The 18,272-nt window shown below is 37.8% G+C and overlaps 3 protein-coding genes across 3 annotated transcripts; 1 reads left to right on the top strand and 2 right to left on the bottom strand.

Annotated features, from left to right (window-relative positions):
* The first annotated feature begins 118 nt into the window (after positions 1–118).
* LOC116201455 (aspartyl protease family protein At5g10770) lies at positions 119–4,401 on the top strand. Its single transcript, XM_031532705.1, has 2 exons — positions 119–665; positions 2,937–4,401. Exons 1-2 carry the CDS (start codon positions 359–361, stop codon positions 4,205–4,207), a joined length of 1,578 nt encoding a protein of 525 aa, XP_031388565.1. The 5' UTR covers positions 119–358; the 3' UTR covers positions 4,208–4,401.
* A 179-nt stretch (positions 4,402–4,580) lies between these two features.
* Positions 4,581–7,746, bottom strand: LOC116201464 (probable folate-biopterin transporter 3). Its single transcript, XM_031532714.1, has 5 exons — positions 7,221–7,746; positions 6,314–6,573; positions 6,032–6,127; positions 5,687–5,857; positions 4,581–5,609 (listed from the first exon to the last, which is right to left on the bottom strand). Exons 1-5 carry the CDS (start codon positions 7,585–7,587, stop codon positions 5,019–5,021), a joined length of 1,485 nt encoding a protein of 494 aa, XP_031388574.1. The 5' UTR covers positions 7,588–7,746; the 3' UTR covers positions 4,581–5,018.
* A 6,950-nt stretch (positions 7,747–14,696) lies between these two features.
* Positions 14,697–17,966, bottom strand: LOC116192988 (tubby-like protein 8). The gene is made up of 10 exons (XM_031521703.1): positions 17,409–17,966; positions 17,025–17,200; positions 16,649–16,763; positions 16,260–16,436; positions 16,110–16,165; positions 15,865–15,961; positions 15,694–15,783; positions 15,525–15,617; positions 15,352–15,419; positions 14,697–15,216 (listed from the first exon to the last, which is right to left on the bottom strand). Exons 1-10 carry the CDS (start codon positions 17,667–17,669, stop codon positions 15,141–15,143), a joined length of 1,209 nt encoding a protein of 402 aa, XP_031377563.1. The 5' UTR covers positions 17,670–17,966; the 3' UTR covers positions 14,697–15,140.
* Positions 17,967–18,272: the final 306 nt, after the last annotated feature.

Raw genomic sequence — 18,272 nt, 5'->3', positions numbered from 1 at the left:
GCACGTGAAGCCCCAATAATTCCTCATGCACCCGAGGGGGCCCCTTTATACAGCCATTCTTCTTTTGTTCTTTCCCCAAATTCCAACCCTTCAAAAGAATCTCTCGCCCCCCACCACCACCACCACCACCACCCCCTCCCTCTCTCTCTCTCTCTCATACATTATTCTTCTTCTTCTTCTTCTTCTTCTTCTTCTTCTTCTTCTTCACTCCTCATCATCTTAATTATAACTCCTCACATTTTATCACTAGGTAGCAAGCTAGCTAATTATATATACTACCCAAATTCTTGATTATAAGCCTTTTCCTCTTCTTGCACTTCTTCATCGATCGATCAGATCAGTCCCCATTGATCAACAAATGGCCGCAAGATTAGTCATGCTGATATTGGCATCTTCCTTTTCTTATTCTCATCTTCTTCTACGCACATCAAAAGTTCGTCTACTAGTATTTTCCCTTCTTCTTTTCCTCGGTTGCTCCACTTCCACCAATAATATTATTAATAACAATAATAATAATAATGATGATGTCGTCAACGGGGTTGAAGCTGGAAAGATCAGTAGTACTCATCATCATGTGCTCAAGCTTAACCTCAGGGCCTTCTTAGAGCAGAGAACTGCAGTCTTCTCGAGCAACAGCAACAGCTGCTTCTCCCAAAGATCATCGAGTGAGCTTCTCCAACTCTCCATCCCATCCCATAAAAAGAAATTAAAGGCATACATTACATGTCATGTCCCGTCACGTCACACAAATTATATATAAGCATCATCAACACATGCATTAATTAATATATTTGTACTCATATGTATACGTGTGTATGTATTATATATGTGCAATCCTTTTTACTAATTACTTTTTCTTAATTAAATTATTAAAAAATTCTTGGATCCCATGACTGAATTTTCAGTCACGGACCAAGTGCAAAACCAAAACTCTTGTACAATAAGAGTAAGTGTTTTGTACTTGGACCGTGACTGAAAACTCAGCCACGAAATCCAAGCATTGTCCCTCTTATATATCAATCCTTTATTACTTTGGGATCTCTATTATCTGCTTTTTTATACTTAATTTTTTTTTGGTAAATGAGGGGGCCGAGGCCCAATTGCATTCTTTTTCACACATTTCTGTAAGAATCAATGCACTATTATTGCTTAAATTAGCTAGTGGAATTTACCTTTTTTTTTAATGGAAACGTTACATATATGTGATGTATTGGTTAATATTTATGATATGAAATTATATGATATAACCAACATGGGTTGATTCGAGCAGCTCGACGCATATTTTCGTCAAGCAAGGTCCTGGATTCGAGTCTTGTGAATGGAAAAAATCCATGTTGAGATAACTTTACTCCCTTAGTAGGCCGACCCGACTCGAAATGGATTAGTCGGGATCCGATGAGCTTCCAGATACCATAATACATACAAAAAAAAAAGTTTTATGATATGTGATATGAACGTAGTTATTTTATTCTCCAAAAAATGATCATATTTATTTTCTTCTATGTCCACATTTCTCCCATTTTTCGCTATTTTATTTATATGCTCATTAAAGAAATTGGACCTATACTTAATTTACTCATGTTCAGTTCTACATCATATATATGGGTATGTAGAAAAGGTCATATATATTCGAGCAACAAAAAGAAGAGGTCATATTTATAAATATATATATGTCTGTTAATTAGCTCACAATATTCTTAACCCAAATAAATGATCTGCTTAGTTAATTGGTGTGATAATTAGTTTGACCCTGCTGAGTTAAACAATGTAACCTATAATTATGTATGATTTGCTAACTGGTCTTCCACATTTGATAAGTCAATATTCGAGTCCGCAAGCGAAGCTAGCTCACTATCTCGTATTCTACATAGGGCTTGTTCCAACACATGTCGCTCTACATAGATATTTGAATCATTGAATGGATCTTGATTAATTATCATCCAATTGAAATTAACTAATCATTGATGAAGGGTCTTAATGCAGTGGTACAAAATGCTGACTCGGAATCATGAGTTCAGTCCTCATTAATGGGACTTAAATACCCCATTATTTCGTTTGATTCTTATCATTATTGTACTAAATTTATGAACTTTCTTAACACAAAAATAAAAAGTACTAATCATCAATTAGGATTGCTACATCATCACACACATCCACAAATTAATTCATTTTTTCCTCTCTAAATTAGAATCTGATGCTAATCTGAGGAATCTGTCTGAATAAACATCAATCGTACAATTGTCTGTTATGAAAATGCAACTGTGTATATATATATATACACACACACACTCTTCATCTCGTGACTATATACGCATACGTGAGGAGGTGGGAACTTGGAAAACAGCTGTAAGGAGGGAAGGGATGAATCAATTTTCCCTGTTGGAGATTTTTGTATCCTATCAATCATTGGGTTTTGTTTTCTATTAAATGGCTCAGACATTCTCTCTCTCTCTCTCTCTCTCTCTCAATACATACATAGATGTCTGTGTATCTCCAAAACGTGAACCTCTGCTGCTGCCGCTGCTACTACTAGTGGACATAATAGATTCCTTGTTTCTTGGTCGTATTCTTTCACTTGCACCACTTGGTCGAAGCTCTCAGTTTTAGCTGACTTTGATGATCTTAATGCAGTGATAACTATTTTTGAAACTAAGGCTATAACCGACCTCAACGACAATCGTAGACATGCATGATTATTGAGTTACTACGTGAAATTGTTGTGATACTCTTTTTTTCTTTTTTCCGAGGATCAGATTTTGTAGGATTAATAGGATAGGATTGGTTGCCCGTGTTATTGTGGTGTCGTGCACTCGGAGAAATATCGGATATTCATACATAAATACATACATACATACATATATATATATATAATGACTAAACAGTTCATTTACCTCTCAACTTTTTCCTTAAATTTTGTTTGGGTTTGCACTTTGCAGGGCAAACAAAGGGTGCAACAATCCTAGAACTCATACACAGGGACCACTGCTCAGGACAGAAAATAAACTGGAACGACAAGGCGAAGAAGACCTTGATCTCAGACAATGCCCGTGTCCGCTCTCTGCAGTCAAGAATGAAATCTCTGACCTCCCGCCATAAGGATGACGCCTCTGAGGCTCAAATCCCACTTACTTCCGGCATAAAGCTTCAAACTTTGAACTATATTGTCTCGGTCGAACTGGGAGGGCGAAATATGAGTGTAATAGTCGACACAGGAAGTGATCTCACGTGGGTGCAGTGCCAACCCTGCAGGATCTGCTACTTCCAGCAAGATCCGTTGTTCAACCCTTCCCTTTCCCCTTCCTACAAGTCCATCTCATGTAACTCCTCGACCTGCCGGTCCCTCCTGTTTGAGACTGGTAACTCGGGAATTTGTTCAGAGACAGCACCTCAGTTGTGCAATTATGTGGTTAGCTATGGCGATGGTTCCTACACTCGAGGAGAGCTCGGGCTTGAGACGCTGAACCTTGGGACAACCTCGGTGAGCGACTTCGTATTCGGTTGCGGCAGGAACAATAAGGGCCTCTTCGGGGATGCCTCAGGTCTCATGGGGCTTGGAAGGAGCTCCGTTTCTTTGGTCTCTCAGACCTCAACCATGTTTGGAGGAGTGTTCTCTTATTGCCTGCCTTCTGCAGATGCTGCATCAGCAGGGTCTTTAGTCTTCGGGGGAGATTCCTCGGTCTACAAGAACTCGACTCCCATCTCTTACACCAACATCATCCCAAAACCGCAGCTGCCCACATTCTACTTCCTCAACCTCACTGGGATAAGCATCGGCAAAGTGGCATTGGAATCGCCAAGCTTTGGGAAATCCGGGATTTTGATAGACTCGGGCACTGTAATCACGAGATTGCCACCCTCGATGTACAGTGCTCTGAAGAGCGAGTTCCTGAGGCAGTTCTCAGGTTTCCCTTCAGCCCCTGGATTTTCAATCCTGGACACTTGCTTTAACTTGAGCTCGTACCAAGAGGTGGATGTTCCAGAGATAAAGATGCATTTCGGAGGAGGTGCTGAGATGGTGGTGGACGTGATGGGTGTCATGTATTTCGCCAAGTCGGACCCCTCTCAGGTCTGCTTGGCCGTTGCAAGCCTCACATATGAGGATGATGTTGGAATCATCGGCAATTACCAGCAGAAGAACCAGAGGATCATATACGACAGTAAAGGGTACAAGTTGGGATTTGCAAAGGAAACTTGCAGCTTCGCTTAAAGATCAAAAACCTCGACTAGAAGATATTTATGCGACTAAGAGTGTGATATTGTGAATATATAATTTCCTAGGACTTGAAAGCCAAGGAACTCGTTGGCGAAGCGAGAGACAAAATCTACTACTGGCTTCGCTAATTACTTTTTCAGTATCGGATTCTACTTTTGAGAGAAGAAAATTTGGAACTGCATGCAGTATTTCAGGCACTTGAATTTTATGGTGGGTGGACAAAATATCAGCAATTTATGGTGGGTGGACAAACAATTATCGGCACACTCTCGACACAAGAGACTAAATAAATCAAGACGTCACGACTAAGAGAATAGATTCCTCCCGTGATGTTCACACATTGCTGGCACTTTCTTAATCTTTGATATAAAGTATAAAGCTTCTACGAAATCTTTTACCACCAGATAAATCCCAGAGGGAAGTGCAGCTACTCAACCAGCATGTCTCAGTTGCAGCATAGATTGAAAATAGTCGATGCTACTCCACAAGAAACATTTTAATATGACAACTGAGCACAACACGGAACGACCACTATGCCTTACCTGTGAAATTTCTGTAGTAGAGTCCACCTGCTCCTCCCGACCCTCATCAGTCACTGAGATGATGGTAGTTTGTCAATTCACAAAAATCGCTTCGAGTAGATTTCTCCCAATGCTAACCTTACATAAAGCTGAGTTTCTCATCGTCAGATTCTGCTAATCTTATTCCCGCCATTGAAGTAAACTAAGATGTCACTTCAATCCCCCATAAGGAAACTCTTATGAAAGCTGAAAAGATTGCATAGTTTGTATAGTTGTCACTCCAATCAAGCGCTATTTACAAGTGGAGCCATTTCGAGCGTCTCAGGTTCGAGCACATCATCGCCCTTTTTCGTCCTCAACAGTTCACTTGGAAGAACAGCCATACTCGGATCGCTTTCGGGAATCAAAAAGAGAAGCCCTATTGGAAGAACTCTCAATAAGCTCCTAATCAAAATGGCCATCCAAAGATTGTCAAATTGCGTCCGAGTAACATTCAACATGTGGAGTAAGATTCCTCCAGTCCAGGATGAAGAAAGCAGGCCCACATGATCAATGGACATCAGCAGAGCGAAAAAGGTGCCTTCTATACCAGCAGGGCAGAGCTTGGAGCTAAGTACGAGAAGAGGCATCCACTTGATTCGTATAATAAATATAGAAATGGTGTCATCCATCACAACGAACAAATAATCAGGCACACCCAATTTCAGGTTCAATCGCAGAACTAGTACCAGATCCATTAGTCCTGATAAACCGAAGAGCAACTGAGCCCAGAAAAGTGTGCTGCGGTAGGGATGACTTTTCAAGAAATTTTGGTAGACAAAGACTCCAAGAAGAGAGCCAATCGCACCGAAAGAGAATATGGAGCCGACAACCTCCTGCAATTGGCTAAAACATTCAAAAATGTTTGTATTTGTTGTCAGGGTTTATAGATAAAGGGAAAAGGCAAACAAACCTGTGAGAACTTTGGCCCATCCTCAGCATCAGTAAACCAATAAAAGATTCCTTCACGGATATTCAAACCTAAAGCAAGTGATAGGTACATGTATAAACAGGGCCTCCACACGTCCCTGTGTTTAAGTGTCGTCCACATCGACTTAGCAGCATCAAGGAACTTCTCATCAACCTGCTTCAAAGGGTTATCACTGGGGGGTTCATATAGCAGTCAAAAATATTGCAATTGACTTGGTGAATGGTGATTACACTCTAAAATCTTCTTATTCCATTGTACCAAACATTTACCAGCTTCTAACTGGCCAAAGGTACTTTCCAGTAAAGTTCAGCAGGAGATTACGCTTACCCGCTGATAAGCAAAGTGTTGTGCACGGGATTCTCTCAGCAATATCCCAGCCAAAATGATGAGAGCTGCAGGAATACAGAGCATTCCAAATACACCCTGCCATGAGAGATCCTCATCAAGGAGTCAAAATGAATCAACTGAAGTGCACAAGAATATATATATATATATATATGTATGTATGTATGTATGTATGTATTAAGTGCACAAAAATATCTCCTTTCAGCAATTGGGTAAATTTGCTTTCCGTGAGACGAGAGCAAACTCAAAACAAGAATAGACTACCTTGGGCCCCACAAGGTGAATGAGAATGCCACTAAGTGAAAATCCTATCAATGCTCCAAAAGAGGAGCTGAACCCACACAAGCTCTGCATATCTCCAGCAAGGGAAGGATGAGCTATGCTGTTTTGTGTCACGCATGCATCAACTGTTACATCTGCTATTGCCACTCCGACACTTGCAATTATGAGAGATGACAGGGCATAGGCAAGAGGAACATTCCCGCCAAGAGAGAGCCAAAGCATGGAAATTATAGTCAGGAAACCTGAAATCAAGAACATGAGGGCTCAACAACAGCACTAAATTTCACTTCATGTGCATTTCAGAGTTTAGATAACAAAAACTATAAAAGTGGCTTACACGTCAAGGCATCTAAACTTTTTACACCATTGCATACAAGAAGTAATCATCATAAGTGGATTTAACTGAAAATCGTCCTTACAGGATTGGCAATATCCAAGTTTACTGAACCATTTCTCCAGAGGCTATGAAGTCACCGGTTTCAAGCAGCAAACTTTATAGGCCTCGTCTGTCCGGACCAAAATAGTTCATCTTAAGCACAACATCCTTATTTATTATCATTGCACTAATGTCAGAAAAGCAGCTACAAGAGCTTAAATCAGATTAATGTACAATTCTAGAGTTTGACTTTGCCTCGATACACTTTCTAACTTCAAAGCTATTCATGATGAGAGAAAAAATGGACAAGAAAATAACAATCAGCTTTCCAGTTTCACCCCAAAGATTATGGCGGGAAGAACATTATTATTTATTTTTATTTTTTTTGGTGTAATGAAAATCTATCAAGGATAAGCGTCGTATCGAACCCAGAAATTTTACTCTTTTAAAAAAGAAAAGAAAAATTGAAACTTTAGATACCAAGGAGAAGATAAGAGTGCTGCGATTTTTCACCTGATAAAAGAAAATAAGGCCTCCTACGAAACCCAAAAATGGGAAGAGTGTCAGTGAGGAGACCCCACAATGGCTTGACAATCCAAGGAATCTGAATGATCCCAGAATAGACCTGAGCCTCTGATGGCTCCAGTTTCTGCTCATCCTTCATGTAGTACTGCACACTGACCCTACTGAGCCCCATCCCCAGCCCTTGATTGATTCCGTAAACAATCACCACTGCTACCAGAAAGCTCCAATGGAGCTCCGACCGGAGCTTCCTGAACCACTGGATGGGCGTTGAAACCGAGCTCAAGGAACCCCATCTCGAGTTCCTGGGTTTCTCACGTTGAAGGGTCTCTACTCGTCCTCGTTCTTGCTCATCCATTTGTTTTCTCCTTCGATTTTCGATTTCTCTGAGATCGTTTGAGGGGATTAACCCAGTTCATGAAATGAAACAGAATCCCTTCCTCCCTCCCTTCTCTTCCTTCCAGGCTTTGGACTGGATCCCAAAGTCCTGATGGTCAACCCTCCCTCCCTCCCTTCCTTGCGGCTCAATAAATGACACTAAAGACTTTCTTGACTTGACCGGTTGCAAGATGGGATGGGAAGAGAGACAAAGTACGTCATTGAGTACGCAAAGAGTTTGACCAACATTGACCACCATCGCCTTCCTTCGAAAAGCAAAAGCTCCGGCGACGAGCATACGAATTTTAAGCAAACGACGCCGTCGCAACCTGCAAACAATGGTTTCTCTTTTTCCTTTTTTTTCCCCATATGGAAAAAGGTCGGGAAAATTGCACTATAGGTGCGTAACTTTTCTAAAGTATAATAATTTCATTTACAATTTTATTTCCGTAACAATTCGGTACAAAATGTTTTAATGTGTTGCAATTAACTCCACTCCATCAACTATTCCTTCATGCCGTCTAGCGGTGTAAGTGGGTGGGTACAGGTGGACTTTTCTAAAAAAAATTTGATCCCTGTTTAGTTTGGACCGATTTTTTTCAATACAAAAAAAATCACCTGAAAACCATTTGATAGTATAAAAAATCGATCACCCATGATTTCGATTTTTCGGGGTGGTTTTTTCGCGGACCGAAAATGAAGAGAATATATGTTAAGTCGAAAGAAACATAACCCATTACAAGTCAATACAAAGGTCCCAAACAACCGCAAAGCAAATAACAAGTCTAAATATTGCATTGATAAGTACATAGTCTAATACAAGCCAAGATAATCCACACTAATAAGAACTTAACAACTCCAAAACCGAATAAGGATTTTACTTTTTAGGGTTTGAGAGGAGACGAGAGGGAAAAGAAAGTGAAACTATGAGTGAGGACGGGGAAGGAAGGTGGAAAGGAAAGAGCGATTGTCGATTTTAGGCTTAAATTAAAAATTAAAAAGATTATATGAAAATATACTTTTCTCTGTGAATGAAATATACATTTTGAATATATATATATATTTTTATTCGGGTGGGTGTGGGTATCGCTTGTATACATCGGTCGGTCCTCGATATTTTTCGAGTGGATTTTTTTGCCCCCAAAAGCTATCTCCGGTTTTTCGATTTTGGGTTTTTTAGTTCGTTAAGTTCGGATTTTCGGACTTTTACTTACACCCTATTGTTGTCGACATTTAGTGGCATGACAGATGACGTGTCAAATGCGTCTGACGTAGCGCAAAATTCAATACAAAAAATAATATAAATAATATAATAAATTGAAATTAAAAAAAAAATGAATTCTAGAAAATATCATCTCTTCCTCCCTTCCCACTTGCCTAGGTATGTTTCTCTCTCTATTTCCCTTTCCGAGGCTTGTCCGTTCTTCGACAGCTCGACCGTGAAGGTGGCAACCTCTCGCTCTATAGCTCTCTCTCCCCCTTCTCCCTCTTCCACTCTTTTTATCGACTAAAACGGGGGTGGGGGGATCGACAAGCTTCCAACGACTGATGAGCTGTTGGAAACACCAATAACAACTCATAGGGAGAGAGAGGCATCTCGAGGAGGATGAGAGGGTAGAGGATAGAGTTCTTTTTAAAAAAAATTCACTTTATTTTTCATTTAATTTATTTTAGATTAGTTTAATCTTAATAAAAAATTAATAAAATGAATTTAATTAAAGTTTTGCGCCACCTTAAAAATTTCTTTGAAATGTCATCTGCCACGTTAATAAATGTTGAGAGCGTCAATAAGCAGCAAACGGAATATAATTAATTGCAACAAATTAGAAAGTTTCATATTAAATTATTAGGGAAAAAAAGATTTTGCACACAAACTGTTACACTTTCAAAAGATTGTCTACAGCTACTAATGGTGCAATTTTCTCGGAAAACGGTCTTACTATATATATACTAGTCGTCGAACCCGTGCATTACACCGGATATTTCTACCAACCTGAAAATATATATATATATATATATATATAATAATAATAAATCAAAAAGAAAAACTCCTTGGAGAATCATAAGTGAAAGAAAAAGAAAAAAAATAAACAAACACATTCATATTTAGGACTAGTAATATCTCTAGAGAGATGAAAAATTTAATCAACTAACTTGCATCTACGGATAGACATACTTTTCGAGAGCTCGCTTCTACTGTATGATAATCTCTATTTATAACTATCGTACATAATCTTGAATTGTTAGGGAAAAAAAAGATTTTGTACCCAAACTGTTACACTTTTAAAAGATTGCCTACCGCTACAAATGGTGCAATTTTCCCGGAAAACGGTCTTACTATATATATACTAGCCATCGAACCCGTGCATTACACGGGATATTCTACCAACCTGAAAAATATATATATATAATATAAAATAAAAAAGAAAAACTCCTTGGAGAATCATAAGTGAAACAAAACGAAAAAATAAACAAACACCTTCATGTTTAGGACTAGTAATATCTCTAGAGAGATGAAAAATTTAATCAACTAACTTGCATCTACGAATAAATATACTTTTCAAGAGCTCACGTCTAATGCATGATAATCTCTATTTATAACTATCGTACATAATATTGAATTGTTAGGAAAAAAAAGATTTTGCACCCAAACTGTTACCCTTTAAAAGGTTGTCTACCACTACAAATGGTGCAATTTTCTTGGAAAACGGTCTTACTGTATATATACTAGTCGTTGAACCCGTGCATTACACGCGATACTTCTACCAACCTGAAAAAAAGAAATATATAATAAAAAATAAAAAGAAAAACTCCTTGGAGAATCATAAGTGAAACAAAAAGAAAAAATAAACAAACACCTTCATGTTTAGGACTAATAATATCTCTAGAGATATGAAAAATTTAATCGACTAACTTGCATCTACCCATATACATACTTTTCGAGAGCTCGCGTCTAATGTATGATAATTTCTATTTATAACTATCATACAGGATCTTAAATTGTTAGGGAAAAAAGGATTTTGCACCCAAACTGTTACACTTTTAAAAGATTGTCTACCGCTACAAATGGTGCAATTTTCCTGGAAAACGGTCTTACTATATTTATACTAGTCGTCGAACCCGTGCATTACACGGGATACTTCTACCAACCTGAAAATTAAAAAAAAAAATATATATATATATATATATAATAAATAATCAAAAAGAAAAACTCCTTGGAGAATCATAAGTGAAACAAAACGAAAAAAAAAAAAAAAAAAAAAAAAAAAAAAAAAAAACACCTTCATGTTTAGGACTAGTAATATCTCTAGAGAGATGAAAAATTTAATCAACTAACTTGCATCTATGAATAAACATATTTTTCGAGAGTTCATGTCTAATGTATGATAATCTCTATTTATAACTATCGTACAAAATATTGAATTGTTAGGGGAAAAAAAAGATTTTGCACCCAAACTGTTACACTTTTAAAAGATTGTCTACCACTACAAATGGTGCAATTTTCTCGGAAAACGGTCTTACTGTATATATACTAGTCGTTGAACCCGTGCATTACACGGGATACTTCTACCAACCTGAAAAAAAAGAAATATATAATAAAAAATAAAAAGAAAAACTCCTTGGAGAATCATAAGTAAAACAAAAAGAAAAAAAATAAACAAACACCTTCATGTTTAGGACTAGTAATATCTTTAGAGAGATGAAAAATTTAATCAACTAACTTGCATCTACGAATAGACATATTTTTCGAAAGCTCGCGTCTAATGTATGATAATCTCTATTTATAACTATCATACAGAATCTTGAATTGTTAGGGGAAAAAAAAAGATTTTGCACCCAAACTATTACACTTTTAAAAGATTGTCTATTGCTTCAAATGGTGCAATTTTCCTAGAAAACAATCTTACTATATATATACGAGTCGTTGAACCCGTGCATTACACGGGATACTTCTACCAACCTGAAATATATATATATATATATATATAATAAATCAAAAAAAATTCATTGGAGAATCATAAGTGAAACAAAAAGAAAAAAATAAACAAACACCTTCATGTTTAGGACTAGTAATATCTTTAGAGAGATGAAAAATTTAATCAACTAATTTGCATCTACGGATAGACATACTTTTCGAGAGCTCGCGTCTAATGTATAATAATCTTTATTTATAACTATCGTACAGAATCTTGAATTGTTAGGGAAAAAAAAAGATTTTGCACCCAAACTGTTACACTTTTAAAAGATTGTCTACCACTGCAAATGGTGCAATTTTCCCGGAAAACGGTCTTACTATATATGTACTAGTCGTCGAACCCGTGCATTACACGGGATACTTCTACTAACCTGAAAAAAATATATATATAATAAAAAATCAAAAAGAAAAACTCATTGGAGAATCATAAGTGAAACAAAAAGAAAAATATAAACACCTTCATGTTTAGAACTAGTAATATCTCTAGAGAGATGAAAATTTTAATCAACTAACTTGCATTTACGGATAGACATACTTTTTAGGAGCTCGCGTCTAATGTATGATAATCTTTATTTATAACTATCGTACAGAATCTTGAATTGTTAGGGAAAAAAAAAAGATTTTGCACCCAAACTGTTACACTTTTAAAAGATTGTCTGCCGCTCCAAATGGTGCAATTTTCCAAGAAAACGGTCTTACTATATATATACTAGTCATCGAACCCGTGCATTACACGGGATACTTCTACCAACCTGAAAAAATTTATATATATAATAAAATATCAAAAAGAAAAACTCCTTGGAGAATCATAAGTGAAACAAAAAGAAAAAAATAAACGAACACATTCATGTTTAGGACTAGTAATATCTCTAGAGAGATGAAAAATTTAATCAACTAATTTGCATCTACAGGTAAACATACTTTTCGGGAGCTCGCATCTAATGTATGATAATCTCAATTTATAGCTATCGTACAGGATATTGAATTGTTAGGGGAAAAAAAAGATTTTGCACCCAAACTGTTACACTTTTAAAAGATTGTCTACCACTACAAATGGTGCAATTTTCTCGGAAAACGGTTTTACTATATATATACTAGTTGTCGAACCCGTGCATTATACGGGATACTTCTACCAACCTGAAAATATATATATATATAATAAAAAATAAAAAATAAAAACTCCTTAGAGAATCATAAGTGAAACAAAAAGAAAAAAATAAACAAACACCTTCATGTTTAGGACTAATAATATTTCTAGAGATGTGAAAAATTTAATCAACTAACTTGCATCTACGGATAGACATACTTTTCGAAAGCTCGCGCCTAATGTATGATAATCTTTATTTATAACTATCGTACAAAATCTTGAATTGTTAGGGAAATAAAAAGATTTTGCACCCAAACTGTTACACTTTTAAAAGATCGTCTACCGCTACAGATGGTGCAATTTTCCCGGAAAACGGTCTTACTATATATATACTAGTCGTCGAACTCGTGCATTACACGGGATACTTCTACCAACCTGAAAAAAAATATATATATAATAAAAAATCAAAAAGAAAAACTCCTTGGAGAATCATAATTGAAACAAAAAGAAAAAAAATAAACAAACACCTTCATGTTTAGGACTAGTAATATCTCTAGAGAGATGAAAAATTTAATCAACTAACTTGCATCTACGGATAGACATACTTTTCGAGAGCTCGCTTCTAATGTATGATAATCTCTATTTATATCTATCGTACACAATCTTGAATTGTTAGGGGAAAAAAAAGATTTTGCACCCAAACTGTTACACTTTTAAAAGATTGTCTACCACTACAAATGGTGCAATTTTCTCGAAAAACGGTCTTACTATATATATATATATACTTTTTTTTATGAATAAAGCATATAGATGATATTAATAAGAAGTAATGAATACAAGAGAGTTAAGGTTCAGATACTCTTTAAAAGTACAAAACGAATGAAAATTTGACCTTGCTCCAAATTGGCTTAGGTCATGGGCAAGGATATTCTCAGACCTAGGAATCCAATAGCAAAACCAATCCAAGAAAATATTAAGAGTTGATAAGATGTGAGAAACTATATTCCTAATTTCTCACGGAGAAGTATATGGGTGCAAAATGACTCTACAAGTAGCAAAGTATCGCAACGTAGCCATATCTTCGATAGTCCTCTTTCAGCAGCCACGGTTAGGGCAAGGAGTGCTACTTAAGCCTCAGACTGGATCGGCGGGTCTTCGTGAGAGATCTTGAACCATGAAAGTGATGGCAAGTTATTCGGGTGGTGAAGAACTCCAGAGAGACACTAAGTGTTGCTATTTCAGGTTGCGTCCGTGTTGATGATGTTCCAATCAGGTCCTGTGGGTATTTTTGACGGTTCAAGCTGCAATAGTGATGTGGACATGTTTTCTTTTTGTTGCCCCAAGAGTCGTCCTCCCCTTTTATGTTCCATGTATCCGTTCTTGATGCTCTTGATAATTTCATGGAGATTTGCCTGTTTCCCTGCATGTAAGACATTGTTTCGTGAGTTTCACAATTGATAAAGAGTGATTGTTGCATATAAGGAGAAATTGGCCCTATCAGTAATGTTTGTTATCAAAGAGCTCAGGGGGCAAGCAACAAAGTTTATTAAATCCTTAGCAGTGGAAGATGGGATAATATTTGATTACATATCCCAGGGTGATTCCCTATCTTACTATATTTATAATAATCGTCGAACCCGTGCATTACACTAGATAGTAGATACTTCTACCAACTTGAAAAATATATATATATATATATATATAAAATAAAAAATCAAAAAGAAAAACTCATTGGAGAATCATAAGTGAAACAAAAAGAAAAAAAAATAAATAAATACCTTTATGTTTAGGACTAGTAATATCTCTAGAGAGATAAAAAAAATTTAATCATCTAACTTGCATTTACGGATAGACATACTTTTGAGAGCTCGCATCTAATATATGATAATCTCTATTTATAATTGTCGTACATAATCTTGATAAAATATGATTTGATTTATTTTCATTTTTTTTATGAACAAATCTAATTTGTTTTGAAAAGAAAATATAATTGAAGGACTTATAGCAATACACATACTATGATGAATTCTGCTCAACAAATAGGCATCAAATTAGCAGCGAAAGTATCAAATCATTTTGCCCCGTTGAGGTTGAACAGTAGGAAAATAGAGTTCGAACATGACGCAATTATGGCTTTAAATCAACTGGTGGACAAACTAATTTGCTTACAGCACAAGAATTGATGACTAAATGGTCCCAATTACGCCTATCACTGGGGAAAAAAAGAGTACTGATTACAACTGCTGCTAAGTTTCCAGATCACCAAGCTCCCTGCATCAAAAGTGCACTTCACGCTTTAACTTCCACCGATCCTTTCACAACCCACAGTCTGTCTGTGCCTCAGCGCAAAATGATCACTCCCTTGACTTCCAGGTGATCACTAGGGATCCAAAAGAGGACAGGCTGAACCTAAGATATCTGAGTTCTGAGATTGAACTGCTCTTATCTATTCCGACCAAACAAATGTGCATTACACTGTGCAACATAGCTTTGAATCGATTGAGGCCAAACATATGCAAAATGCTTGGTAACCTGTCAAGGGATACCTGCATGAATAGAAACCACTACTATTATTAGAAATGAATAGCTTGATTTCTAGTCCTCCTCCCTCCTTCCGCTCCATCATTTGATCCATATCATTTTCTCTAGATAAAACAAAGAACTAATCTTCGACTTTATACCTGTAGTCCATTACATATCTCGATTTTTCCACCCTTCCAAGTTGCAAGATCGTCTGCTTTCCACTCTCCTGGTTTAAACAAAATTAAGTTCATGAACAGCAAAATCAAACAAATACTCACTACTAAGATCAGTAAACCAAGGCATCAAATGGTTATAAACAAATGGTACATACCTCTAACTTAAGCTGGAAATTCTTCACCGATCTCTGAATTCTAAGTCCAGCTCTCCCGCGGTCTCTAAAATCCAACTCATATTGCTTTGAAACCTGGAGCAACAAAGCCTATCAGAACTGAACCGAACCGGCTTGATGTTACAGATGGGAGCATGCAAATTACGCTCACCTTATTGTAATTGGGAACCCTCGAAACTAGCTGGTGGACTCTATCAACTCGTTCCTCCCATTCCTTTGGAAGCCCATTGATGTGCTGGACCTGAGAGATTAAAACTAAAAATGACAACACGTCGGCAAGATCTGCTGGTCCTCTATATTAGGGAGGTTCTATTTTGCTTACATGAGTTGCACTCTTAAGCTGCATAGACTGGTGCTTGGGAATGTACGCCCTCATGGTCCGATAACTTCCAGTCCATGTGGCTATGGTGGGGAGGAACCTGCAGCAACATGCGAAAGGTCCTTCTCAGGACGTCCCAGCTTCATCTCTAGATGAAATATGCACATATATATGTGTGTGTGTGTGTGTGTGTGTGAATATATATATATATATATAGAGAGAGAGAGAGAGAGAGAGAGATCACTCACATTACGACGGCCAAAAGAGTTTTGGACTGTTTGGCCACTGAATTCAAACATATACCCTGCAATTATAACCAATTTGCCAAACCAGTTAGAAACAACTCTGGGTATGGTGTGGTATATCTTTCAGGACAAAGTATTTTATAGGAACTGAACCTGATCCCATATATGGTACTTTGAGCCCATGAGGTTTGCTGTTACAGCTCCAATATAGCTATCATCGGCATTAGACAATACTCCCTTTATCGATTGAGCAATGGTGAAGATAGACTTCCCATTCCGCCGCTTGCAGAGGGCAACAGCTAGTTTTCTATCCTGCCGCCCTTTGCCTTCCTGCAATGCAAGGATACAATATGCTAAACTTCAAGATCAATATGAGCAGACTTTTCTATCAAGCTGAAAACTGTTGAGCTTAGCCCGGAACTATATAGGAGAATTTAAATCAAATGGTTTCAGCTTAGAGTTAGACAATAGACATGCTGTTGATATGACGCAAACCCGGGAAAGAAAAAGACCCAGACGCTCAAAAGGGGCAGAGATCATACATTGGTGTAAAGTGAATATAGAGTTCCCCCATTTACTCCGTCGGCCGAAGGTTCCTTCACAATAACACAAGTACACCTCCCTATGTCCATCGGTAATGGCCTGCACAACAAGGTCCTGATAGGAAACATGGAAGTCCAAAAATCACATAAACGCATAGAACTGATTAAGAAATGAAAGTTTTTTTAGCCAGGGAGAAGTTGTCCACCAGTTGAAATTTCCTGAAGAACAGTTTTTTCATTTCCAATGTCCGAAACGATATTGGTTTTTAAGCTCAGGACGGGAAATGAGAGAAATCTCTATAAACTAGCCAGCAGACATCCAGCATCTTTTTTTGCAGATGGCAAGGAAAGGGTTGTTGAATCTGCTAGAACCCACCTGTTAGGCAGAGTAGACCAGGAAGAAGCTGGAGCTGCCTCCGAATCAGAAAAGTCCCATATATTTGCAGAATTCGAATTCTCCGACCCGATGGGGTCCCGGAACTTGGACCAGAAAGCCGAATCAGGCTCGTTCATTTGCATGCAGAACTGAAGGGAGGATGGCTTGAGCACCTTCTATAGCCAACAAGAAATCACACGGCATCACAACGTTAAAAATCTAAACTTTACTCTGTCGAACTCGATTCAACTCAATTCAACTCAACTCAACTCAATGGAGGTAAGTTTTCAAGAACCGGGCAGGCAATGCACTATTGAACGCGGTGGTGGAAGAATTTAAATCTTACTCGAGTTGAGAGTATTACCAGCTTGTCAGAAGAAAGGCACTGGAGGGAGAGGAGGGCTTCTTCAGAGCAGCGGACGACCCGTTGGTGGGAGCGGGAGCTGAGTTCTCTTTGTCACCAAGCATCGGGACTGACTTTTTTTTGTTGGGGGTGACATTCTCTTTGTTGTCAAGAGCAGGGTCTTGGGTGGAGCTCCGGTCGTGCTCGGGATCATCGTTGAGGTTGAGGGGGTTCACATAGACGGAGTGATAAGAGAATTGCCTTGCAATTGCAATGGAGGAAGATTTGCTGGGGCCAGTCATGGCGATTGAAACAGAAAGAAAGAGTTTTTTTTTTTTTTTTAAATGTTTTTGCGGTGGTAAGGAGAAGAAGAGGAAGAAGAAGGATATGAGTGAGTGGTTGGAGTTGTGTGTGGTGTCTTGGGAGAGAGTTGTCTGCTTGCTTGGTCTTGCAAGCAGGAAGCGTTGAGTTTGTTTGTTTTCGGAAAATTTCAAGTTCTCTTCTTCAAGTTACTGCAGTAGACTTGCGAGAGAGTGAGGGAGGGATTCCCATTTGAATTGTCCTCTCCTCTGTCTGGGAAATATAATAAAAAAGCTTGGGATGATGGACCATTCAAAAATAGGCACTGTTTGTATTTCGTGAAATTATCGAATTTAAAAGCTCTAGAGCAGTAGTAGCATGAAATTATATATATTTTTCCCGTCTTTTGGACTATTTTGTGTGCTTGTTCCAGAACTTAAATTACGTACGCAGTGAAGCTAATTTGAGGGGGGGGCGTGAGCTGTGAATGGCCCACTTATGTGTGAAGGGATTGGGATCCATAGCATGGATGGCTGGATGGCATCGGCATTTTGAATTTTTGAAAGGGGGGAGGGCTTGGCCGGGCAATAGCATAGCATAGCATA

Source organism: Punica granatum, chromosome 1 (genome assembly GCF_007655135.1).
Source record: "Punica granatum isolate Tunisia-2019 chromosome 1, ASM765513v2, whole genome shotgun sequence".
NCBI classification, from domain to species: domain Eukaryota; kingdom Viridiplantae; phylum Streptophyta; class Magnoliopsida; order Myrtales; family Lythraceae; genus Punica; species Punica granatum.
The sequence above is the reverse complement of the archived record's forward strand: the minus strand, read 5'-3'. Positions and strand labels throughout refer to the sequence as shown.

Excerpts from the sequence above, each read along its gene's own strand:
- LOC116201455 (XM_031532705.1), top strand. The coding sequence starts at position 359 with ATGGCCGCAAGATTAGTCATGCTGATATTGGCATCTTCCTTTTCTTAT. Across the intron at positions 666-2,936 it reads CTTCTCCCAAAGATCATCGA|GGCAAACAAAGGGTGCAACA; the intron begins GTGAGCTTCTCC and ends TGCACTTTGCAG.
- LOC116201464 (XM_031532714.1), bottom strand. The coding sequence starts at position 7,587 with ATGGATGAGCAAGAACGAGGACGAGTAGAGACCCTTCAACGTGAGAAA. Across the intron at positions 6,574-7,220 it reads GCCTTATTTTCTTTTATCAG|GTTTCCTGACTATAATTTCC; the intron begins GTGAAAAATCGC and ends TCTTGATTTCAG. Across the intron at positions 5,610-5,686 it reads ATGGGCCAAAGTTCTCACAG|GAGGTTGTCGGCTCCATATT; the intron begins GTTTGTTTGCCT and ends AGCCAATTGCAG.
- LOC116192988 (XM_031521703.1), bottom strand. The coding sequence starts at position 17,669 with ATGACTGGCCCCAGCAAATCTTCCTCCATTGCAATTGCAAGGCAATTC. Across the intron at positions 15,420-15,524 it reads ATTTCCAGCTTAAGTTAGAG|GAGAGTGGAAAGCAGACGAT; the intron begins GTATGTACCATT and ends TGTTTAAACCAG. Across the intron at positions 15,217-15,351 it reads AGATATGTAATGGACTACAG|GTATCCCTTGACAGGTTACC; the intron begins GTATAAAGTCGA and ends CTATTCATGCAG.